The sequence below is a fragment of the Lithobates pipiens genome, unplaced genomic scaffold (genome assembly GCF_037356315.1).
Source record: "Lithobates pipiens isolate NorthernLeopardFrog02 unplaced genomic scaffold, aLitPip1_a1.2 Scaffold_1, whole genome shotgun sequence".
NCBI classification, from domain to species: Eukaryota; Metazoa; Chordata; class Amphibia; order Anura; family Ranidae; genus Lithobates; species Lithobates pipiens.
This window is the reverse complement of record NW_027507685.1, coordinates 201,304,036-201,331,033: the sequence shown is the minus strand read 5'-3', so window position 1 is coordinate 201,331,033 and position 26,998 is coordinate 201,304,036. Positions and strand designations below refer to the sequence as shown.

General features: G+C 43.7%; 1 protein-coding gene across 2 annotated transcripts in view; it reads right to left on the bottom strand.

Annotated features, from left to right (window-relative positions):
- Positions 1 to 26,026, bottom strand: part of LOC143981870 (uncharacterized) — a 31,386-nt gene extending 5,360 nt beyond the window's left edge. Inside the window, exons 1-5 of one of the 2 annotated variants that reach the window (XM_077480038.1) lie at positions 25,585 to 26,026; positions 19,432 to 19,780; positions 5,080 to 5,450; positions 4,795 to 4,952; positions 1,735 to 1,806 (exon numbers count right to left, since the gene is read on the bottom strand). In XM_077480038.1, the coding sequence (XP_077336164.1) occupies positions 1,735 to 1,806; positions 4,795 to 4,950 (228 nt within the window). In that variant the 5' untranslated portion in view covers positions 4,951 to 4,952; positions 5,080 to 5,450; positions 19,432 to 19,780; positions 25,585 to 26,026. Of the gene's footprint in view, positions 1 to 1,734; positions 1,807 to 4,794; positions 4,953 to 5,079; positions 5,451 to 19,431; positions 20,395 to 25,584 lie in introns of those variants that run through there. The other variant, XM_077480047.1, reaches the window with a different exon arrangement.
- Positions 26,027 to 26,998: the final 972 nt, after the last annotated feature.

Here is a 26,998-nt window from a genome sequence, read left to right as displayed (position 1 = left end):
GCCTACAATGACTTTAAGCAAAGTATTAACTGCAAATGGTATAATTAGAGTATACTTGCAGTATAATTTTTGTTGCAGTAGCACATTGCAGGCTATATTGCTTAAATCTGAATACAAATGTTAAAAAACTGACTTTATGCCTCACGATGAATCATTTTATTAACTGACAGATGTGCACATTTTCACTGACGGTTAACAAACAGTGCTATAGTGCAGCAGTCGCCAACCACTGGTTCGTGGACCACTGTTTGTCCATGAGAAAATTGTGCTGGTCTCGGGGGTTCTGCCGCAAATCAACATTGTGGCGGATTTATAGAGACCATGTTGTTTCTAATGCCTCCTCTGTAGTTTTGGCTCCTGTGAACTCAGAGGGAGGTGTCGGGAGTAGTGCAGAGAGAGGGAGGTGAAGAAGGAGAGGGCTTCCAATGGCAGTGTTGATCTCAGACTGTGGGAGGGAGCATAGAGCTCAAGCACATGGCTGGATAAGGAGGTGAGGTTTAATGATGAGTCTGTGTAAGGCAGCAGTGTCATGGGGGGGGGGGGCAGCAATGTCATGGTGCAGGGGGCAGAGAGCTGAAGCATTGTGTGTATAAAGCAGCAGTGTAATCCAGGGGGAGGGGTACAGAGAGCCACAGCCTTGTGTGTAAAGGGAATGCAAAATTCACGTTAGTGGTCCGCGGGATTCAAAATCGTATGTTGAGTGGTCTGTGAGGTCCAAAAAGGTTGGCGACTACTGCTATGGAAAATAGGGCAGCTTAATGGCAACCTCTTCCTCCATGTAAATTCCAACTGATGACAACATTTTAGTAACCCCAATAGTAAATAGTATTGCCCAGGGTCGCTAAATAAAGTAAAGCAGATTCAGAATACCATGTACAAATTTGCTGCATTTTGCTGCATGAAAACACATTTGACATTTAAATCCTATTACAGTGGAACCTTGGATTACAAGCATAATACGTTCCAGAAGAATGCTTGTAATCCAAAGCACTCGCATATCAAAGCGTGTTTCCCCATAGAATTCAATGGAAACAAAGATAATTAGTTCCACATTGACTTCTACTGTATGCAGTACAGTTTATGGCCAGAGGTGGGAAGGAAAGGCTTGAAAATACTTGGAGACCGTTCGGATGCGCGCGGAAATCCTCAGAAAGGCTCTGAAAACAATCGGGAACTGAGTATTTCCAAGTGTTTCCGAATGCATCCAAAACGCTCCAAACGGCTCCAAGTGTCACTGGTGCTCCCGCTCCTCTGGCCAAATGCGATACTGCACACCGCAGAGGCTTGAATCCTGCTAGTTTTGTGAGACAACACTTGCAAACCGAGTCAGGATTCTTAAAAAATAATAGCTTGTATTGCGAAACGCTCGTTAACCGCGTTACTTGTAATCCAAGGTATTACTGTATTTCCTATGGGGCTGGATCACATCTATGGGGTATGGATTAGTGCAAAGGGGAAGGGAAAACCATACGGGCCCATTTACACCTACATATGTGCCCTACCATGTGCAGTATAATGCACACCGGACTGTTTGAACCCAGCCTTAATATATATGCTGCCAGGGGTGTAGGGAATAAACTGAACCTGCTTGTTTATACACAAAAAGTGATATAAAAACTACATAAAGTAACAAGCCCACAAATAAAAGATAAACCAAAAACGAGCACAGCAGAAGTGATTTGAAAAAAACCTAAAAACATCGACAGAATCGTGAAAAATAACGATAATTCATACCATTAGGTTACATTCGGGGAAATTATTCATCTGAAACACATGGTGACATTTTGGATGGCGGCTTTCCCGTTCCTGCAGGAAGAGACAAACGTGAACAAGGGATGATCAGACCACATAGCGAACCCACTGCCAAATATCCAATATTCTACAAATATAATCAATCTCTGTATGCGTGATTTAAAGTGACCGACCATTTTACACTTTTACACTAGAGGGGGAATTAGACTTTACATTAGTGGGGCTTTTACACTTTACACTTTTTCATCTCAACAATTTTGTTTAATACTGAAAACATATAAATGAATGTATCCATAATTGTATTTTCTTCTTATTTACTTAGATACAAGCCCTGCAAAAATAATAGGGATCTGACACTTCTGTGAGTGTTAGATCCTTCTATCTTCACCGGTTACCCCACCATTCTCCATTATGTTCGTTTTATGCAGGACTACCTGGAAGGAGCTTAGTCCAGATTTCAAAACAATTTATACTTTTGTGATAAAAGAAAAAAATTTTAGCAACAAATTTTACTTCCTAAAAGAAATATGTTCTTCAGTTCTCCTGCAGCTCTAGCAATCAGCCTCTGTGCTCACAATAGCGGTGCAAGGCTCTGCTGGAAGCTGCAGCCACTAATGCATGCCAAGGATTGCCGACAGCTCCAGAGCATGCTTATTGCACCCGTGGCTCCAGCAGTTGTGGCAACACGTAATTGGATTTCATTTAAAGAAAATTACATTTTAGGAACATTCATTTGAATTTCTAATAACTAGTGGGCTCAAATTAGCATTTATTTTCGACCGCAGTGAGGGGAAAATTCAAAAGGAGAATGGAAAGTTTTTCTCGAACAAATTTCTAACCGTGAATATGGTTCAGGGTAAGTTCATTCACTCCAAAAATCGATTGTTAAAAGCATTTTATTATTCATTTTTTATTTTTGTATTCATTTTCAATTGCTTGACCAACAGACCAACCACCATTTACCCAATACACATTGCTTAGTGTCAACCACTAGACCCAATACCACCAGTTAAATCTGTATTATTAAAAAAAAAGAATACTGTTATTCTTCCATCATTATATTATCCCAATGCTGTGGCTAGTTTTACTGTCAACTGCATTGTCATGCCAAAAAATTAAATAAAAAAATGCAAACATTTTGTAAGTACTTTTGAACCATATTAGTCACATCATAAAATGTACAGATTAGAATGTTTGTATGAAAGTTTGTCAGAACATTTGTTTTGAAAATCTATAGGTGTGTGGCCAGCATTAGATGTTGTAAGTGCAATATGGAGACCCCCTAAGCTTCAGCATCACCACTAATGACCGCATATAAAAACACACTGTGATCCTTATACAGTTTTTCCTTCCATAATTCCCATTTGTCTTCCTAGGCCTAATATTCTGGTGGGTCCAAAGCCATGCACTTTTCTTTAATCGATTGTGGGACACAGGAATTCTAAGACAGTCGGGTTATACTGCTTCCTACAGGATAGGGATATTTATTGAGGGACACAGGAATTCTAAGCCCTTGTACACACAGTCGGAGAGTCAGTCGGAAGGTGTCCTATCGGACCGTGTTGTCGGATAATCCGACTGTGTGTGGTATGCATTGGACTGATTCCGTCGGGATATCCGTCGGACCCAACTTCCAACTTGTTGGAAATATTTTCTGACCAACTGGTTTGATCGGACATACTCCGATCATGTGTAGAGAATTTTGATCGGACCAAGTGCCACGCATGCTCAGATCAAATTCTTACATCAAAGCTATTGGCTACTAGCCTGAACGTAGTCCCATCGTAACGAAATTACGTCATCACGTTCTGAATGATCGGATTTTTCGACAACTTAGTCCGACCGTGTGTATGCAACAGTTTCGGACAAGATCCGACGGACAAAATCCGACGGATTTGGTTGGCAGAATGTCCGACTGTGTGTACAGGGGCTAAGACAGTCAGGTTATACTGCTTCCTACAGGATATGGATATTTATTGAGGGACACAGGAATTCTCAGACAGTCAGGTTATACTGCTTCCTACAGGATAGAGATATTATAATCCAACAGTCTAAGAATTCTATTGCCCCGTACACACGATCGGACTTTACGCCAACAAAACAGTGGATTTTTGTTTGAAGGATGTTGGCTCCAACCTGTCTTACATACACATGGTCACACAAATGTTGGCCAACAATTACGAACATGGGAACGCGGTGACGTACAAGACGTACGATGAGCCCAGAAAAAGAAAGTTCAATAGCCAGTGTGGCTCCTTCTGCTTGATTCCGAGCATGCGTGAACTTTTGTGCATCAGACTTGTGTATGCACGATTGGAAATTCTGCCAACAAAGTTTTCGTTGGCAGAAAATTTGAGAACCTGCTAGCTAACATTTGTTGGCGGAAAGTCCGAAACAAATGTTCGATAGAGCATACACACAGACGGACTTTCAGCCAACAAGCTCACATCCAACATTTGTTGTCTGACAATCCTATTGTGTGTATGGGGCATAAGAATTCCTGTGTTCCTTAATGGACTCCAAGAAAAGGATTTCATGATAATCACAAAAACCTTATTTCTTGAAGCATCATGGAGCACGTGATGGGTTGTAGTTCACCCCATCAACCCAACAGAATTAGAAGTATGTACATTTTAGAAACACTCCTCCTCAACAAGACCTCATTTCTTGCTTTTTTTTACCCTCCAAGTATATGGTGATTAATTGCCCATTGTAAATTGCCATGATGCTCCAGGAAAATTAAACATTTTACATTCCCTTCCTTGATGCATCTTCATAAGAGCATACACATTCCCACCCTTTTGGTGATAGAAAGGGTCCCAGGGGGTAGTCTTCAAAATATATAGACTTCCAATCCTGGCGCGTTGAGGGGGCAGCTCCACAACCCCCATCATACACTTCTATGAAGATGCACTAGGAAAGGTGAGAATACAATTTTCTGTTTTTTTTCCCCTTCATTGAATTGATTATCAAGTGTGCAAAGTGGACCAGTCTTTTGCAGTTACTGGGTATCAAGAGAATTGCTTTGCTAGATCCACTTACGTATCGGTGCTGTAGTTGTTTGACATGTGGCATGGCACCAATGAGTATCCCTTTAAGTATAGATGGGTGGCAATGTGTTGGTTTTCCCACCACTGTATTTTGAAGGCATAAGCAGCATAAGAAGGTGGCCACCACCAATTGGGTAACAGTGTACATTTCTGCAACAAGAATAAAAAAGAAAAATTAATACCATAAGCAGGAGGTATAAATAGCACTTATACGGATTGCCAAGAAGTTTGTACTATTGCTCATTGATCAGCTCCATCATATAGAATGTACACTTACTTGCAATAGGTCTTTTGTCTGAAATCTTTGCAGAACTTGCAGCCTCTCCAGTGCTGGTTTCAGAACTCTACCAAGACTCTCCATGCTGAGTCTTTTATATCCAAGTCCACAGCAAAAAAACATATTCATTTTCATGATGTCCAGGTTTCTTTAATGAAGTATAGAAATTAAATGACTGCGGGAAGTTCTGTTTGGCTTTCACTTTCCTTCTGTACAGGTGAACAGGTGATGTAACCAGGAAAGTACTTCCCCGCGACTCCTCTTCAACGTTCCAGCCTCCTACAGATCACACGTGTTTACAGCAAAAGGGACGTCTGTCACACAGCAATAGACTGTTTATACCCAGAATTTTGCCTGCAGAAAGATCTAGACTTAAAAAAACAAGTTATGTTCTGTAAAGACTCATATATACATGTTTACAGGGGCATAAACATGAGCACACGTCTACACATGTAAAAAAACAGTTTTTCATTCTTTTCTAGCTGCAGGTATTTGAATGTACCTCTGTATATGCTCATATGTAATTGTGTATTCACATGAACTAATGCACTCTAATGCCCTTTACACATGGTCGGACTTTGACAGAAAATGTGCGATTGGATCTTGTTGTCGGAAAATCCGATCGTGTGTGGGCTCCATCTGACTTTTTCCTTCTGAATTTCCGATGCACAAAGTTTGAGAGCTGGATCTAAAATTTTCCGACAACAAAATCTGATCGTTTAACCACTTGCTTACTGGGCACTTAAACCCCCCTCATGCCCAGACCAATTTTCAGCTTTCAGCGATGATGCACTTTGAATGACAATTGCGCGGGCATACAACACTGTACCCAAATGAAATTTTTATCATTTTTTTTCCCACAAATAGAGCTTTCTTTTGGTGGTATTTAATTACAGCTCGGAGTTTTATTTTTTGCTAAACAAACAAAAAAAGATGCAAAAAAAAAAAAAAAATCATGTTTAATAGTTTGTTATAAAATTTTGCAAACGGGTCATTTTTCTCCTTCATTGAAGTGCGCTGATGAGGCGGCACTGATAGGCTGCACTGGTGGGCACTGATGGGCTGCATTGGTGGGCACTGATAGGCTGCATTGGTGGGCACTGATAGGCTGCACTGGTGGGCACTGATAGGCATAGTTAAGGCGGCAAAAATAGGCACAGATAAGGCAGCACTGATGGGCACAGATAAGGCGGCACTGATGGGCAAAGATAGGCACATAAGATGGCACGGATGGGTGGCACAGATGGGTGGCACGGATGGGCACTGATAGGTACCACTGATAGATGGGACTGATGGGCACTGATAGGTGGCACTGATAGGTGGCTCTGATAGGTGGCACTGCTGGGCACTGGTAGATGACACTGATGGGCACGGATATGTGGCACTGGGGTGCAGCACCTTTGTTAAGGCAGATTGTGGGCACTGCTGGGTGGCACTGTGGGCACTGCTGGGTGGCACTGCTGGGTGGCACTATGGGCACTGCTGGGTGGCACTGACAGGGGGCACTTACTTTTTTTAATGTGGCACTTGCAGGGGGCAGGTGGGCACTGGCAGGGGGCAGGTGGGCACTAGCAGGGCTGGCTGTGATCGGGACTGATGTCCCGATCACTGCCGCCGGTGATCGGCTTTTTTTTATTTTCTCCTCGCGCTGTCAGAAATTATATCACATGATCAGCTGTCATTGGCTGACAGCTGATCACGTGATAAGGGGTTGGGATCGACCCCTTGCACGGATCGGTGATCAGGCGAGTCTCGTAGACTCGCCGATCACAGAGTGCGCTGCGCGCACCCCTCAGGGGGCTCGCAGGCCGCTCGTGCACGGGACGACGTCAATAGACGTAGTCCCGGAAAAGGAGATCCGCGCTGTAGCCGTCATTTGACTATAGCGTGGATCTCAAGTGGTTAAACTCAGATCGTGTGTAGACAATTCAGACGGACAAAGTGCCACGCATGCTCAGAATAAATTACGAGACGAAAGCTATTGGCTGCTGCCCTCTTTATAGTCCCGTCGTACGTGTTCTACGTCACTGCGTTCTGAACGATCGGATTTTCCGACAACTTTGTGCGACCGTGTGTATGCAAGACAAGTTAGGCCAAAATCCGTCTGAAAAAATCTGATGGATTTTGTCATCGGAATGTCCGACCGTGTGTACAGGGCATAAGGAAAAAAATTGAATGCATCACTGCATTACAGATATTTAATCAGCTGTGTGCACTGTGCCATAGACAACAATACAACTGTGTTCAGATCTGTAAAAAAAAAAAAAAAAAAAAAAGCACAGCTACAAACTTGAGTGGCCTGAATGTAAAGTATTGTGAAATGTGCTGGTGCTATGTAAAATACTTATAATATTAATGCCTATGTTATGGGAATGAGATGCTATAGCTAATATAGGCTTCCAATTCATATATATATATATATATATATATATATATATATATATATATATATATATATATATATATTTTTTTTTTTTGTTGAGTGACCAAAGAAAAGTATAAAATATTCCATTGTAACAATGGGGGTTATTTACGAAAGTCAAATCCACTTTGCACTGCAAGTGAAAACTACCAGTGCCAGGTGCCCTTGAAATTGCACTGAAAGTGCACTTGGAAGTGCAGTTGATGTAAATCTGAGGGTTAGATCTGAAATGAGGGGAAGCTCTGCTGATTTTATTATCCAATCATGTGCAAGCTAAAATGCTGTTTTTTTATTTTCCTTGCATGTCCCCCTCGGATCTACAGCCACTGCACTTCCAAGTGCACTTTCAGTGCAATTTCAATTGCTCTTTGCACTTGTAGTTTGCACTTTTAGTGCAAAGTGGAGTTGCCTTTAGTAAATAACTCCCATTGCAACACTAGAATAAGCTTGGATTCATTAATAGGACTTATGCTCAGAATCACTTCTTTTTAAAAAAAAAAAAGCATTTTTATTGAAATTAAAAAGTCACAATTTCAATGTTCAATCCTCAAAATGCATGCATCCTATATTACCTACTATAAATCACGATAAACCCCCCCCCCCCAAAAAAAAAACAATAATTATTGTTTCAATTTCAATGTTCAATCCTCAAAATGCATGTATCCTATATTACCGACTATAAATCACAATAGATAAATATACCTCACTTATACAATTAATATAAATACCCCCCCCCCCCAAAAAAAAAAAAAAAAATAATTATAACACGGCTACAAACGCTGTGTTTTTGAACATACGCAAGGGGCCTGAATTCAGATTGCTATAGGTCACATACACTATATTGTCAAAAGTATTGTGACACCTGCCTTTACATGCACATGGCGTTTACTGGCATCCCAGTCTTAGTCCGTAGGGTTTAGTATTGAGTTGGCCCACTGTTTTGTGGCTTTAACAGCTTCAACTCTTCTGGGAAGGCTGTCCACAAGGTTTAGGAGAGTGTCTATGGGAATGTTTGACCATTCTTCCAGAAGCGCATTTCTCACAAAATGTCATTTCAAATGTGATTTTAATATATGAAAATATGCAGCTTTCATTAACCACTTGCCGACCAGCGCACGACGATGTACGTCGACAGAATGGCACGGGCAGGCAAATGGGCGTACATGTACGTCCCTGTAAATTTGCCGCCCTGCCATCGGGAGCGCGCCGCCGCCGGCACGCTCCCGCCGGCGCGTTCCCGCGCTGGTCGGGACCCCCGTGAGTCCGGTCGCGGGACCCGCGGACTCAATCGCCGCGGGCATCCCCGCGATCCTCTCACGAAGCGGCCGAATGGAGAAGTGCCGTTGTAAACAACATTTCTCCATTCTGCCTAGCAACTAGTGACGCTGATCTCTGCTCCATGTGATTGGAGCAGAGATCAGTGTTCACTAAATGAAAGCCCAACCCCCCCCCACAGTTAGTAACACGCCCCTAGGAACACTTAACCCCTACACTGCCACCCACTGGTTAACCCCTTCACTGCCAGTGTCATTTACACAGGAATCACTGCATTTATATAGCAGTGATTACTGTATAAATGACAATGGTCCCAAAAATGTGTCAAAAATGTCCGATGGGTCCCCCACAATGTCGCAGTCACAATAAAAATCGCTGATCGCCGCCATTACTAGTAAAAAAAAAATAATAAAAAATTATTAATAAAAATGCTATAAAACTATCCCTATTTTGTAAACGCTATAACTTTTGCGCAAACCAATCAATAATCGCTTATTGCCATTTTTTTTACCAAAAATATGTAGAAGAATACATATCGGCCTAAACTGAGGGAAAAAAATGTTTTTTTATATATTTTTGGGGGATATTTATTATAAGAAAAAGTAAAAAATAATGCGTTTTTTTCAAAATTGTCGCTCTATTTTTGTTTATAGCGCAAAAAATAAAAACCGCAGGGGTGATCAAATACCCCCAAAAGAAAGCTCTATTTGTGGGAAAAAAAGGACGTCAATTTTGTTTGGGAGCCATGTCGCACGACCGCGCAATTGTCAGTTAAAGCGACGCAGTGCCGAATTGCAAAAAGTGGTCTGGACTTTGACCAGCAAATTGGTCCAGTCTGAAAGTGGTTAAAGAGGTTGTAAATCTTGGACGTGTAGCAGGGGTGCTCAACTTGTGGCCCTTGGAGCCCTCTGATGTGACCCTCAACCTCAAACCAGGGAAGTGCATGGCTGACATCGGCTTCCTCTGCAGCATCGGCCCCTGTCCCAAGCAGCGTGATACCCAGTGCACTTCACTTGGGACCTTTTTAGCAGCCTGCAGAGTGATGCCAACAGAAGCTGGAAGAGGAAAAGGTCAGTGTTTTAAACACATACAATATCTCACAAAAATTAGTACACCCCTCACATTTTTGTAAATATTTTATTATATCTTTTCATGTGACAACAATAAAGAAATGGCACTTGTTTACAATGTAAAGTAGTGAATGTACAGCTTGTATAACAGTGTAAATTTACTGTCCCCCTCAAAATAACTCACACAGTCATTAATGTCTAAACCGCTGGCAACAAAAGTGAGTACATCCCTAAGTGAAAATGTCCAAATTGGGCCCAAAGTGTCAATATTTTGTGTGACCACCATTATTTTCCAGCACTGCCTTAAAGTGGTTGTAAACCCTTACAAACCACTTTGACCTACAGGTAAGCCTAGATTAAGGCTTACCTGTAGGTCCAAGCAATATCTCCTAAACCTATATGGTTTAGGAGATATTTGCCCGAAAACGGGCACCGCTGTCTACGGCACATGCGCCGTAGACAGCGGCGCGCAGGCGCACTGAGCGCGGCATTCTCAGCGATGGAGCTGCCGCACGTTTCGGCTCCCGTGCGCATGCGCGGGAGTGACGTCATCGCGGCTTCGCCGAATGACAGCGGCAGAGCTGCGAGACCCCACCAACAAGATGGATGCGGCGGACTACAGGGGACAGCGGCGACTTCGCTGGCTCCTGTGTCAGGTAAGTGACACATAATGGGCTACTATGCGATGCATAGTAGTCCATTATGCTTTCCCTTTGCAGGGAATGAAAGAGGAAGTAAACTCATCAGGGTTTACTTCCTCTTTAACCCTCTTGGGCATGGAGTTCACCAGAGCTTCACAGGTTGCCACTGGAGTCCTCTTCCACTCCTCCATGATGACATCACAGAGCTGGTGGATGTTAGAGACCTTGCACTCCTCCACCTTCCGTTTGAGGATGCCCCACAGATGCTCAATAGGGTTTAGGTCTGGAGACATTCTTGGCCAGTCCATCACCTTTACCCTCAGCTTCTTTAGCAAGGCAGTGGTCATCTTGGAGGTGTGTTTGGGGTCATTATCATGTTGGAATACTGCCCTGCGGCCCAGTAACTGGAGGGAAGGGATCATACTCTGCTTCAGGATGTCACAGTACATGTTGTAAAAACTAAAAAATGAGAACCGCGCTGACCTTAAAAATGTGAATAGTAAGAATAAGCTTTACTCTATATAAAAACACTCCTATTCCTCTGGATTATCCTTAGTAAGCTGCAATGAGCAGTGTTAACTTGAGCTAAGTGAAACCAGTGCACCTGAATCAATAGTATCCAAAATAATTGAAAAAGAATTAATTAATAACTAATCACCATGAATAAATATAAAAACCTGGGAATTAATTGATAACTAATCACCATAAATGAAAAATAAACACCATGGTTATATATAAAAACCTGTAAATAATTAATTGAGAACTAGTCACCATAAATATGTGTAAAAACCTGTAAAAAACAATTCATATATAACCGTCATCAGATGTGAAAATGTCCTTTGATATACAGTCCAAATAATAATAGAAACATCACATGACAAAAAGGGGTGTCTATTAAAACCAAATGATGTTAAAAGTTCATCCAAAATAATCTTCAAATATTGTGAGCCGTGCAAAATCCACCACCACCAGAGTAAGAAATGGCTCCTTACCAGACTATTCAGACCCCAAGGGACAAGCCAGGGGAATAGGAGTGTTTATATAGAGTAAAGCTGATTCTTACTATTCACATTTTTAAGGTCAGCGCGGTTCTCATTTTTTAGTTTTTATTTCAAGTTTGTAATTTTTGGTACAGATTAGAACCGCAGCTCTTACCTTTTTTTAATCTTTCACAGAGATTAGCGATTATTGTTTTACTGTAGGGCGGTTGTTCCTTCTTTTTCTTTCACAGTACATGTTGGCATTCATGGTTCCCTCAATGAACTGTAGCTCCCCAGTGCCGGCAGCACTCATGCAGCCCCAGACCATGACACTCCCACCACCATGCTTGACTGTAGGCAAGACACACTTGTCTTTGTACTCCTCACCACACACGCTTGACACCATCTGAACCATATAAGTTTATCTTGGTCTCATCATACCACAGGACATGGTTCCAGAAATCCGTGTCCTTAGTCTTTTGTCTTCAGACAACTGTTTGCAAGCTTTCTTGTGCATCATCTTTAGAAGAGGCTTCCTTATGGGATGACAGCCATGCAGACCAATTTGATGCAATGTGCGGCGTATGGTTTGAGCACTGACAGGCTGACCCCCCCCCCCCTCTTCAACCTCTGCAGCAATGCTGGCAGCACTCATACGTCTATTTCCCAAAGACAACCTCTGGATAGGACATTGAGCACGTGTACTCAACTTCTTTGGTCGACCATGGCTAGCCCTGTTCTGAGTGGAACTTGTCCTGTTAAACCGCTGTATGGTCTTGGCCACCGTGCTGCAGCTCAGTTCCAGGGTCTTGGCAATCTTTTTATAGGCCACCTTTATGTAGAGCAACCATTCTTTTTTTCAGATCCTCAGAGAATTCTTTATCATGAGTTGCCATGTTGAACTTACAGTGACCAGTATGAGAGAGTGAGAGCGATAAAACCAAATTTAACACACCTGCTCCCCATTCACACCTGAGACCTTGTAACGCTAACAAGTCATGTGACACCAGGGAAGGAAAATGGCTAATTGGACAATTTGGGTGTATGCACTTTTTTTGCCAGCGGTTTAGACATTAATGGCTGTGTGCAGTGGCAGAATTATAGGGGTCGCCAAGATCGCCATGGCGACCGGGCCCCTTGCCCTTGAGGGCCCCCTGTACTCTTCCATAGGGGGAGAAGCTGAGAGGAGTTCCCCGATCATCAGCCGAACTGAAATCGGCACTGTGCGGGAGCTCCTCACATTAGCCTTTAGTGAAAGCACAGTGTGTGCTCTTTGTCTCCTCCTACAGTGCAGTTCCCAGCAGGAAGAGCCAAGGTAAATGTCTTCCGTTTTTTTTTAAAATAAGACTAGCTACTGTATTTGTGTTTGTGTGTGTGTGAGCATGCTTGTATGTGCGTGTGTGTGAGCATTCTTGTATGTGCGTGTGTGTGAGCATTCTTGTATGTGCGTGTGTGTGAGCATGCTTGTATGTGCGAGCATGCTTGTATGTGCGTGTGTGCGAGCATGCTTGTATGTGCGTGTGTGTGAGCATGCTTGTATGTGTGTGTGTGTGTAAGCATGCTTGTATGTGTGTGTGAGCATGCATGGGTGTGTGTGAGCATGCATGCATGCATGGATGTGTGTGTGAGCATGCTTGTGTGTGTGTGTGAGCATGCTTGTGTGTGTGTGAGCGAGCATGCTTGTATGTGCGTGTGTGTGTGTGTGAGCATACATGTATGTGTGTGTGTGTGTGTGTGTGTGTGTGTGTGTGTGTTCATATATGTATGTGTATGTATGCATGTATGTATGTATGTATGCATGTGTGTACGCATGTATGTGAGTGTGCATGTATGCATATGTATGTATGTGAATGTGCATGTGTTTATCAGTGGCGGTGCATCCAAAAGGGTGCACAGGTTCCACCCCCCTCTATGACCAATGGATAGATTCATGCATAGCATAGCATGAATCTATCCATGGCCACCGCTGCCACCCCCATATTTAGGTGTCTGGTCCCTTTTGGGGTGCCGGGTGCCTGAATTACAGCGGCGGGGGTGTTTTTGCAGCACCTGATTAGAGCCATGGGCTCTAATAGGCTTCAAAATAGGTGAACTGCGAGCGCCATGCTTGACGCTCACAGTCTACCCAGGTGTGTTAGAAAAGTGAATTAATATTCACTTTCCTAACACTGAGCCGCCTCTCCACCAATCAGGTGTGCGGGTCTGTTACCCATCACCCGATTGGCTGAAACGATAGAACTATTGGACGCCCATCAGGAGGAGAGGACGGGAGATGAGGATGGCAGGAGATGCATTTAGGACCCCGCTCATGGCCGTTACCCGCTGCCCCACCAAGACAGGGTAAGTGGTGGGCGAACAGTGAGCAGGCGGTGGGGATTCACAGTGGCAGCATTTGATGGGCACAGCGGTGGCATTTGATGGGCACAGCGGCAGAGCTTGATGGGCACAGTAGTGACATTTGATGGGCACAGTAGTGACATTTGATGGGCACAGTGGTGGCATTTGATGGGCACAGTGGTGGCATTTGATGGGCACAGTGGCTGTAATTGATGTTTTTAAAATCGGTTCCTTTATATGCGGCCACCCCCTGGGACTGGGCCCTGGTGTTCCACCATCGGGCTCGGAGAAAAGAGCCCTGTCCGGAGGTCGGGGGGGGGGGTGCCCGCCATGGTTTCCTGCATTGGGGCCCTGAAGGTTCTAGTTACGCCACTGACTGTGTGTTGAGGTATTTTGAGGGGACAACAAATTTACACTGTTATACAAGCTGTACACTCACTACTTTACATTGTAGCAAAGTGTCATTTATTCAGTGTTGTCACATAAAAAGATAGAATAAAATATTTCCAAAAAGTGAGGAGTGTACTCACTTTTGTGAGATACTGTGTATTGAGCTGCAGAAGGAAAATCTTCATTATGCTATTCCAAAAAAAAAAAAAAAAATTTCTAAATTCTTTCATCATGTACACTGCTGCTGGTAAACAGACGTTTAGGAGCAGTTGGGCATTTTTTTCAACTGCCCCTCAACTCTCCTTTATGCCATCTTATCAGTACATGTACACGGGGTCGTTTATAGTTGTTTCTAGGCAGCTGTGTTTAAAGGCTTTTTTTGGAATGCAAAAATATGAGTTTTTCAAGCACCAAACGAGTCTAAACGTGGCTAAGCGCGGTTTAGTTTCATTTAAAGGCGTTTTGGCTATTTTGAAAAAAACTCTATATATATATATATATATATATATATATATATATATATATATATATATATATATATATATATATATATATATATATATATATATATATTTTTTTTTTTTTTAAAGCTTCTAAGCGCAAATGCGTGAAAATGCCGCTAAACGCGGCATGAAAACATGGAAAAACAGACGTTTTAAACATGGGTTACTATCTGTCAAGTTAAATCGTTCAGGGGAGGTTGTAAAAACATTCCGTGTACATAATTGCAGCCCGCGACGGGTTACCTAATCACTTAACCACTTCCCGCCGGGAGGGCGTACATGGACATCCTCCCGTTTCAGTGGTTATACCGGGATGACGCCTGCACCCACAGGCATCATTCAGATATCGTTCTTTTCAGCCGGCATTTTCCTGCAGATCAATCATAGCGGCAGTTCAGTCCTTCGATTGTTCATACAGGCGGCAGGATGAGACAACCCCCCCTTCCTGCCACCCTCCGGTGCTTTTACCGGCTTGCTTGTGCGATTGGCGAGCCGGAGAAGGAATCCACCAGCACCGGAAGTTGACCATAGAGGTTTCTGAGGAACAGATGGTACCTGGTCATCTCTATGACTTGGCTGGAAAGCTGAGATCATCCTTTTTTATTTTTTGTATTTTATGTTTTCCAGCCTGGAGGAGAGTTCAGGGATCTTATTGACCCCAGATCTCTGCAAAAAGAGGACCTGCCACGCCCTAGTTCTATTACAAGGGATGTTTACATTCCTTGTAATAGAAATAAAAGTGATAAAAAAAAATGTAAATTAAAAAGAAAGTGTAGAATTAAAAACAATAACATAAAATATAACAGCAATTTAAAAAAATAAAAATGTAAAGCACCCCTCCCGTCCCCGCAAGTTCACATGCAGAAGCAAACGTACACCTACGTCATGCCCACATATGTAAATGGCGTTCAATCCACACGTGTGAGGTATCGCTGAAAACGTTAAAGCGAGAGCAATAATTCTATCCCAAGATCTCCTCTGTAAACTCTAAAAAGGTAACCTGTAAAAAATTTGAAAGCCTTGCCTATAGAGATTTTTAAGAACTGAAAGTTTTGGCACCATTCCATGAGTGTGCGCAATTTTCTAGCATGACATGTTAGGTATCTATTTATCCACCATAACATCATCTTTCACATTATACAAAAAAAAAAAAAAAAATCGGGCTAACTTTAGCGTTTTTCTTTTTTTTTTTAATCAATGAAACTTTTTTATTTCCAAAAAAAAAAGGAGTTTGAAAAATTGCTCCACAAATACCATGTAAAGTTGCAACAACCCCCATTTTATTCCCTAGAGTCTCTGCTAAAAAAAACATATAGAATGTTTGGAGGTTCCGAGTAATTGTTTAGCAGAAAATTGATGATTTTTACATGTAGGTGCGGAGTGCCAGAATTGGCCCAGATGGGAAGTGGTTAAAGCGGAGTTCCACACAAGAGTGGAACCTCCTCTTAACCTCCCCCCCCAGTGCCAAATTTGCCATATTTCAGGGGGGAGGAGTGAACAGGTACCTGCTTTTGACAGGTATCTGTCCCCACTTCCGGGACCAGGCTGCACCGCGGCGCTATCCCTCAGAAGTTCGGCCCCCCCTCTGCTGCTGAGGCAATTAGAAAGAGCAGCGTGCTTCATGCATGCGCAGTAGGTTTCCTTACTACGAATGGTGGCGGCAGCACCTGAGAGCCGAGGGGTGCCAATATTGCTGGAACCCTGGACAGGTAAGTGTCCTAATAATAAAAGTCAGAAGCTACAGCATTTGTAGCTGCTGACTTTTAATTTTTCTATGTGGGCCCAGAACTCCTCTTTAAGTGGCCCTCGCTCTGCAAAAGGTTGAGCACCCCTGCTCTATAGTGTGTATTTGTCTCAATTCAGAACACACAGTGTCATTTCTCTCTGCTGTGCCATTCTTCTTTTATCTACATGAGTCACTTCTGACAAGTTTTCCTGACACCAAGAGATAAAAAGGAGACAGAGGAGGGAGCTCCAGCACACAACATGTGATTGACAGGCTCAGCTCCATTCCTGTCTGCTGTGTAAAGGGGGCTGTGTCCCTTCCCTCCAATCAGCTCTCACAGAGCTCTGCAGAGGGTAACTTCAGCTCCCCACCCCTTGATTTGTGAAAGCTCAGACAAGCTGTATAAAAATTCTACACTTTGAACAGATGTAGAGAAGAGAATAGTGCAGATAAACAGGTAAAACTTATGTAGGAGGATTTGTTTCATCTCTGTGTATCACCTGAGGTTATTCATTTCACTGGGTGTATTTAAGAGTTTACAACCACCTTCGTAAAAAAGTACCCATACACATGTGTCTATCAATGCAAATACAAGTATTTATATGCATATACATGTGTACGGCATATTTTGTAATTCAGTCCTATGGGGAGAATTACACAGCAGCTGGGGCACCCAGGTAGACAAAAACAAATGTATTTTATGCTGTACCCCCAAATTCCTGCAAATACTAGCATGTTTATGAGTCCTAAAAGAACACCTGGTGATCTTGCCAGTGTGCATCAGAAGCTGTAGCAAGTCAGAAAAAGTCTTGTTTCATGGCTGGAGGACATCCAACATCATCTAGCCCATTCCTGACTGACTTTCCCTGGTCTGCCCCTTTCAATCATGCAACAGAATCACATATGGGAATTACCTAGAGTGATCTGCATGCAAATGTAGTCCTGCGTGAGAACGTTCACTCCTCCAGACTGATACCTGCTCATTAAGGCATTTTGATTGTTGCATAACGCCTCCAGAGAGTCAGCCCACCTATTGCAACAAGGCCAAGGGTTCTTTAGAGGAGTACTAAGGTAGAGTACTGTGGTATTTTCAGGAAGATTCTGTACAGCACCCTGCTGGCAACTTCAACCAGCCAAGATCTGTCCGCACTGCATAGAGAAGAACAGATTACCAGCGATAACATCCTTGGATCTAAAATAATGTATGTAATGAAAACAGAAAGCTTTTATTATAAAATTTTATTAGTGTGTTAAAGTGGAAGTAAATTTCCATCACTATATTTTACTTATAGGTAAGCCTATGTAGCGGCCATAACCCGTTGCAGGGCGGTCTTGACTTATTGGGCTTACCGGTTAATTTCTCTCGGCCTGCTCTTCCATTTCTAGGGGTTCCCAGGGCTGATACCCAACAACTTGTACACTGACACAGATGAAGTCCTTTCAAAAAGGTTTTATTCTGCAGTAGAACTTTCAATTAACACAGTCTCTTAGTGAACAAAGGCCACGGGTGAAGAACTTAGGCACCTTGAACTGCAGGTCTAGCAAAGTCTCTATTTCCACCCGGAGAGTAGCCACTCGCAGCTGGGTACTTCAAGGCTGAACAGATCTCATGGCAGTCAGCACGTTGACTCAAACTTGAACAAACAACTTAAGGGCAAACAGGAACCTTTTCCGTCCCCTCTATGGTACTGGAAAAGTGTGAATTTCTCAATGTCCTTCTGAACTCAGTAACCAGGCACTTCTCAGGATACCACTTGCCGGCCCTCCTCTGAAGAGTCCTCCCCCGGTCACTTCCATGAGCTACGGTGTCCCACCAAGCCGAGAGCACACCCGGACACCTTGAATCCTCCCTCAGTTACTACGCCTCAGACCAGCAGGTTCCGAGACTCGGGAATGGACGGATCCCTACCCCAGACCAAGCAGGTCTATCAGGGGCCACTGACAGGAACATGTTGCGGGGTGTTGAACACCCCGTGACCGGGACCCGTCACAAGGCTACCCCAGTCCTGGAACCAGACCAGACCACACGGGTCTCTCAAACAACTCCGGAACCGCCAACACTTGACCCTCATGCCTTTAAGTACCCCTTCCCAGACTCCTCAGCGGGCCCCAGCACTCCCACTGATTGGCTCCGAGAAGGCCGATACCCAAACATCCAACCAGACTTGGTTCTAACCTGTCATGTGCACCTCACCGTCCACATGACCAGGCAGAACTTCCAAACACAGCCTGGCCAGACTGGTGTTAAGGCCTACCTACACAATCAACCCTCAGAACCTTTACTGTTCTGAGGCCAAAAACTAAATGTACAGGCGTGTGAAATTTGATTCCAAATGTCATCCGCTACACCTATAATAAGGTTTACCTATAGGTAGTGTAAATATGCATAGTTTAGGACATATTTACTGTACATGCAGCCAGTGACATCACTGGCACATGCGCTCTGAATGAACGGCGACCCGTGCCGTTCCTTCAGAGTCCTGTGCCATAAACCGCAGCTCCCGCCAGCATGAGTGGGAGTGATGTCATCACGGCTCCAGCCAGTCACACAGCCGGGGTCCATGAACCTGGAAGCAAGACGGGTGAAGATGGCAGCGCCCGCAGCTCTGACATCTCGGCATTGGGAGAGATTTGTTTTGAGTTAAGTTTAACATAATGTGCAAGTATGTGATGCATACTAGCACATTATGCCTTTACCTTGCAGGGTAAGAAAAAACAAAACAAAAACAATAAAAAAATGTCCAGTGGTTTAAAACTGCTTTAATGAAAGGGGATGGACCAGGGAAGGAAAATATTGGCAAACAATAGTAAACCCCTTCAGTGGAAAAGTAATGTTATTGGTGGGGATCTACTTATTAGGAATCCTGTGATAAGCTTATGGTGGTGTTTGGAGTTCTGAATTTTTTTGGCAAAGTGCAGCTTTAGCTTTGGAAATATCGAGTTTCAAGCCCAACAACAACAAGAATGACCGCCATAAATTAACATTATAGGATTGGAAAAACTCTTACCTGCATGTCACACTTTGGAATCCTCTGGAGTCGATGTCCATGATGGCATTCAGCTTTATTTCCCTTAAAGCAGATCTTCACTCTCTTAATCAACATTGACTATTTTTCATGCTCCTAGCCCTAGTAAATAGATAGGGAAAAATATATCATATTTTTGTTTACATTTCTTCAGTTACTTCCTGGTTTCCAGGCCTGGGCAGATGATGTCATTAATCCCAGGAGTCTTCAGGAGGGTTTTTCTCTTGCATGCCTAAGCTATGGATAGATGGATTCCAGGAAGTAAATGCTACATGAATCATCTGACCTTACTCAAGATAGCCACAGCCAGCAAAGCTAGGGGGTGATTTCTCTGAAAAATAAAGCATAGAGACATAGATGGATGGGGGAGTTTACTTTGAATAATACAAATGAGTTAAATAACATTTTTGGTTTGTGGTGCTCAGATGCAGTGTAGTTTTATTTAAACTCCTTCAAGAAAACGGAGATGGAATTACTAGAAATTACCATATCTCTCTAATAATGCAGTTTTTGCCTTTCATGTTTACCCACATCCTCCACTATTCCCTTTAGGGCTTATTTACATGTTAGCGGTGCATTAACGTGTGTCATGTCACATGTTTAAATATGTTGCGTTAAGGCAGCCCTCTCCTCCTGTGTCTGGATTTGAAGCCCTGCAGCCAGATGATGAAAGGTTGAGGCCACAGGCTGGCAGTAGGCCATGACCTGGTGTTTGACAATCACTGCTGTACATCATTTTAATATTTATAATAGTGTATCAGGAGAATGCATTTAACTATAAAATATATAATGGTTTTGGACAAAGAAAAAAAAAAAAAAAGTTTAGGAAAACTGTAAACATGGACCTCAACTCAAAAATGAAGATTTGCTGTGGTACAGAGAACCTGAGAAATCTACCATTGTCCCAAACTCCTCCAGTTATAATAGCAGTGCATTTCCTGACATGGCACTCCCATGCCAACAGCTTTTTAGAGATTTGTAGCGTGATGTCATTACTGTGCTGCTCATCTTTCTTAGACCCTTTTCACACCGAGGGCGTAATGCTATAGCATTAGAAATAGCGCCTGAAATCCGCCCTCAAACTGCTGCACCATTGTCTCCAGTGTGAAAGCCCAAGGGCTTTTACACCGGAGAGTTGCGCTGGCAGGACGTCAGGAAAAGCCCTGCCAGCAGCTTCTTTGGAGCGGTGAAGGAGCGGTGTGTTTACCGCTCCTCCACCGCTGCTCCCCATTAAAATTAATGGGGCAGCGCGGCTCTACCGCTGGCTAAACTCCGCTATTGCGGCGTGTTGTGGGCTGGTTTAACCTCTTCTCTGCCGGTAGCAGGGGGTAAAAGCGCCCCGCTAGCGGGCGAAATGCGGCGCAAATCCGACGGTAAAAAGCCGCTAAAAATAGCAGCGTTTTACCGGCGACGCTATGGGCGCGGCAGTGTGAAAGCCGTCTTAGTGCTGGAGGCAGGATGGCTGCCTCCTTACAGAAACAGTGCAAACTAAGGCATAGTAATTCAGTAAAGGAAAGATCAGTTGCAAGGAAACCACATACAATGCACAGCATCTATAAAGTATTAAACGTTACATGATCAATGTTAATTTCCAAATCCAGAGACCAACGCTGGAGATCAGGGAACTGCATCTACAATTTATAGCATATCTATGTGTATGTTAGTTTTAACTAGAATAGAAAAAAAAAAAACTTTAAAACATCTTTGTTACTATCTGTTTACCATTGGGGAGATTTTCCTTCACTTTCTGTCCACGAGAAATAAAAGTGAGAGAAGATCTCTCTCCAATATGTGGGGAATCCTCTATTACAGGTGACAGGTGACCCCAGGGTCATTTTAAATAATCTTGCATTACATCATACTTGCCAACTGTCCCATATTTGCAGGGACAGTCATGCTTTTTACTAAACTGTCCTGGGATGGCTGTGTCCAGGGAAGCATCCCAGAACCTGTACTATGCCCTTTGTGTTGATTTGTCATTGATTTATGGCTTTCTTATTGTTTAATTTTTAAAGTACTAATGAATATCATTTTTATTCTATCAACTATTTATACTGTAATTCTTGAGAATAGGTGCGTAAATTGGGGCAGGCCTGTAGGGATCCCAGTGCTTTGTCTAGGGGCCCATGATGCTATTAACACGGCCCTGAGTGACCCCATTGAAAGATTTCCCCTCTCCTCCTGTTCCAGTGACAATAAAAATACAGATTTCCCTTCACTTTCCATTCTAGTAAAAACGGTTACTAGATTGGGTGAATATTCTCAGTGGGGACACAGAAAGATAGCCCTCCATGCAGTGGCGTAACATGGGGGGTGCAGAGGGTACAGTGGCCTCGGGCACGACATTTAGGGGGGTGCCAATATGTGTCACTACTGGCTGCCTCCTAATTTCAAGTTCCTGTGTCACTCGCACTCCGGCCACCATATTAAGTGTCCGGCGCCCTATGATTGGGCCTATGGGGGTCATGTGAGGCATAGGGCTGGCCTGTCTGCAATTGCTCCCGCCTCCGCATATGACCCCCATAAGCCCAATCGCGCTGGACACTGAACATGGCAGCAAGAGCGCGGGGGAGAGAAGCAAAAATGTGAGCCACCGTGGCCGCTGTCTTTTCCTCCTCCTCCAGACTGGTGCAGGCCAGGACAAGAACGTGAGTGAGACTCCCTCGTTAGAGTCATGTACTGGCCCGGGGGGGGGGGAATAGAGAGAGACAGTGTAGGCAGGACAGTGTCGTGTAGTATGGTGGTCAGTGTAGTGTAGTTTGGTGGCCAGTGTAGTATAGGGGTCAGTGTAGTGTAGTTTGGTGGTCAGTGTAGTATGGTGGTAAGTGTAGTCAGGGCTGCTGTTAGAAATTACAGGGCCCCATACAGCCTACCTGACAGGGCCCCCCCCCCCCCAAAAAAAAAATGATCAAATTACATTTTTGCTAAAATGCGATGGTAGCAATGCTGTTTTGCAGCCATGGCAGAAATTATACCTTTGCTACTACTGCCTCCTGACATCTGTATTTTTTTATAATTTTTTTAAATTGCTGAATGGTAATTTTTCTTTGCGAGACTGGCTGCAACTGTGAGCCAAGTGTTTGGCTTGCAGTTGCAAAGTGGCCCCATTGAATTCAATGGGAAGTTTGATAGGTGGTGCTGCCTGTCAAACTCTGCAGCCTGTGTTAAAATGCCTCAGCTGTGTAGTAAAACATTGCAACTACATAATGTGTACAGCCCTGTCTGACGGTATTGTTAGGATTTGGATGTGCAGCTAGGGGTGGTGAAAAATCCACGGCTCAGCCAACCATGTGAAAGAGTTCTTAGGCTGCATTTCCACTTTGTATTTCCTGACCGTGTGACAAAGGGTAAGGGAAACGCATGCTTTGCATGCATTTTAGAAATGCACTGCAATCTCGCATAGTGCTTGTGGTGCCGTTAATTGTTAATGGCACCCCAAAAACAGCTTGCATTTTGTCATGTGACAAACTTGCAAAGCTGCATGCCTGAAAATGTTCTAGAACTTTTATGGTGCGTTTTTCAAATATAGGGTGCCCATTCAAGTGAATGGGCTGCCCTATGTATAAACAATCTAAAAAACAAAACAAAAAAAAGTCAAAATAAATGCAGGAACATGTGTTCTCGCTATGCTAAGTGTGAATGGGGCCTCAGGAGTGGCATATAGAAATAGCTGGTGCATTGTGGCTGGTGGAGATGTTTGTCAGCTGGAATTCTGAACTTTCTGCAGCTTCACCCCCCCCCCCTTCCTCAGTCACCCCTTTCTATTAGAAGCACTACAACATTAAAACCCTATGGCCACAATTCACAGAGCACGGAGTAGAGGTCTGGAGAGCAGAGCTCAGGACTCATCAGGCAGAGAACTTCTTACCTTCAATCTTTCTTCTTTGCAAGATGAGGCTGCTAATCACAGGGGGAGGGGAGGGGGAGTTTAAGGACCCACAGAACACGGGCAGTGTAATGATTTCAAGGCAGAAGCAGAGAGACAGTGTGCAGCTGTCCCTGCTGCACTAAAATCAGGATGCAGCCCGAGAATAAAGCCAGCATGGGACAGCTTGCTAAACAAAGGCACTGTAGGCAAGTAAGTAGAACACAGGGATAAAGCACAGGAGTCACAAGGCAGAACAGCCAGCTCTCCTCTCCTGCAGTTGTCCGGGCCCCCGTTTGGACTGATGAGGCTCGGGCCCCCTACTGGAGGGCTGGCTGTACTGCCTTATCAGCGGCCCTGAGTGTAGTGTAGTGTAGTGTAGTGGTCAGTGTAGTGTAGTATAGTGGTCAGTGTAGGCCTGCCCGCAATCGCTCCGGAAGTCCCGCCTCTGCATATGACCCCCATATGCCCAATTACGCCGGACACTGAACATGGCAGCAAGAGCGCGGGGGAGAGAAGTAAAAATGTGAGCCGCCGTGGCCGCTGTCTTTTCCTCCTCCTCCGGACCGATGCAGGCCAGGACAGGAAGGTGAGTGAGACTCCCTTCTAGTAGTGTAGTATGGTGGTCAGTGTAGTGTAGTATAGTGGTCAGTGTAGTGTAGTATAGTGGTCAGTGTAGTGTAGTATGGTGGTCAGTGTAGTGCAGTATGGTGGTCAGTGTAGTATGGTAGTCAGTGTAGTGTAGTATGGTGGTCAGTGTAGTGCAGTATGGTGGTCAGTGTAGTATGGTGGTCAGTGTAGTGTAGTGTAATATGGTGGTCAGCGTAGTGCAGTATGGTGGTCAGTGTAGTATGGTGGTCAGTGTAGTGTAGTATAGTGGTCAGTGTAGTGTAGTGTAGTATGGTAGTCAGTGTAGTATGGTCAGTGTAGTATGGTGGTCAGTGTAGTGTAGTGTAGTATGGTGGTCAGCGTAGTGCAGTATGGTGGTCAGTGTAGTGTAGTATAGTGGTCAGTGTAGTGTAGTGTAGTGTAGTATGGTGGTCAGCCATTTGGAGGCTGAAAAAAATAATTTAACACCAGTGCATTCAGGAGAAGAGTGGTTGGGCAGAAAAAACACATAATGAGCATAAAGGCATGTAATTGCACCTAAATGTTAGGTGTGTTTAGCGCTTGAGCATTCATTCGTTCCAATGGTCAGAATAATTTAATATTCTGGCCAATAAAATGAACACTCAAAGTTTGATGTGTCTAAACACATCTAAATGCATTTGCAAAACTTGGCTTTAGGCACATTTTTTTTTTAGGATACCTTTTTTCCTGCCAGGAGCAAAGGCATTCAGAAAAGCTGGGCAAATGCCCTGTGTGCATGAGGCCTATGCATGGCGTCCATACCTGCACAGGATGTATCTGAAGGAAAAGCAAAGCATTATTAGGAACTATAAAAGGTTTTTACCAGGAATATAAAAAGCATCAGTCAGCAAATGAGATCGTTTCATAGTAATTAGACCAGCAATATGCAGACTATACACACACTGGGAGAAATTTACTAAAACTGGTGCACACAGAATCTGGTGCAGCTGTGCATAGTAAACAATCAGCTTCTAACTTCAGCTTGTTCAAGTAAGCTTTGACAATAAGCCTACGTTCACATTGGCGGCAATTGCTGGGAATGGCACAGCCCGAATCGTTCCTCTACTACTTTTGGTGACTTTGGGGTGATTTGAATAGACATCTGTGCAGGAAACCGCACAGATGTCTGTCAAATCACCCCCCGAAGTCGGACTGCATTGCCGGTCTGAAATCGAGCGAGTTCAGCTGAACTTGCATGATTTCTAACCCACCTTCAGTGTGAACCTGGACTAAAATCTGGAAGCTGATTGGTTACCATGTACAGCTGCACCCGATTATGTGTCTTAATCTATCCCAATCTATATTTACCAGCAAACAAGTCTCTCACCAGCTTTTCTTTGTGTGTCTCTAGTGTTTGTCACAGGCTGCTGTACATCTTTCTACTTTTTATACATAAATAAAAAAAATAGACAAAACCTGCGATTAAACTCAGTTTACCACATTAAACAACTGCTAACACAATTTGCTGGCTGCAAACATACAAAATAAAACAGAGAAGTGTAGCGCTGCTTCATAAAGTCACACTAAAATTAATATAAAGTCCATTCTTTGTCCACATACGAAAATTGAATTTGGTGAAATCAAGATGTGACCCAGAGAGAGATCCACCACCTCCTACAAAAGCACACACAGCCTCTTACCAGATGGAGTTGATCAGCTAATTGTAGGTGGTCAAAACACACAATTATGTCCCAGGTAGGGCGTGCAGTGAATCCAATCCGTCAGCTTAAAGCCCCTCCAAACTGGGATGGTCAGATGGTGTAGAGCAGTGATTTCCCATAGGATATATCTCAAATTTACTTGGTATTACCCTCCCGTAATCCCCTGCACAGCCTCACTCAGACCAGGAGACTAGGATCCAGTCAGATGTTCTGCATGCCCATATGCGAACAAGTCTCATCCAAGCAACTAGCAAAGCAAGCAACTGTCTTTGTATATAATCACTTTATATACTTTTTATAAATATTACTCCAGGAGAGGCTAACATTCACTTTCCTTATGTTGAGATTTCTTTTTTCTCTATTGTGCAGAATGCAACAGGGAAGTGACAGCAGTGGTTGAGAACTTCTACTTTCCTTTCTAGACAAGTGACTGGGGAGATTCTTCACCTGTCACACAGCCAACGCCTCCCTTACAAAGCTTGTAAATGCTTCTCTCATGGAGCCTAGGTTCACACTGAGGGCGGGTTTGGAAAACAAGCAAGTTCAGCTGAACTCGCATGATTTCAAACCAGCATTTCAGTCCGACTTCGGGGCGTTTTGACAGACATCTGTGCAGGTTCATGCACAGATGTCTATTGAAATCGCCTCTAAAGTTTGCCAAAAGTACTGCAAAAAATACTTTTGGGAATTGGTGAGCAAAGTCTGCGTCGCACTGATTCGGACTATGCCATTGCCGGCAATAAGCTCCAAATCGCTTGCCAAATCAGCACAATGTAAATGTGGGCGGAGGGAGAGTTCTTCTCTACTCCTTAACGGTCTGCTAGCTCTGGTTGAAAGAGCCTTGTAATTATAGTGTTTAAAGTAAACATATGCTTACACTTATATGCGTACTTTGGGACATCCCTGTTCTAATGGATTTTTCTTAAGAAACTTGAATTAGTGGAAAAAGTGTAGCTGCTGACTTTTAATAAACACATTCACCTGTCCCACAGTCCAGTGATGCAGGCACATGAAGCCTCGTTCCTCTCCCCCTCCTATCTGCGGCACTGGCATTGTAACTGTGGGGACCCGGCTGTGGCTTCACAGCTGGGCGAGCTGCGCTACATGTTATGAATGGCCGGGCAATCTTCTGGGACCTGTGACGTGTCCCAGAAGATTGCAGGAAGGGAGGGGGGAGAGATGAACTTCCTTCCGGCACCGCGGTGCCAGGGGAGGAAGTGGGAACTGGGTGCCTGTCAAAACTGGGTACTTTCTCCCCGCCCCCCAAAAAAATTATATGGCAAACATGGCATGTTAGGGTGTCACCAGTAATTAAAGTGAAAGTTCAATTTTTGGGTGGGACTCTGCTTTAAGGTCTGGAGACTGGCTATCCACTCCAGGACCTTAATGTGTT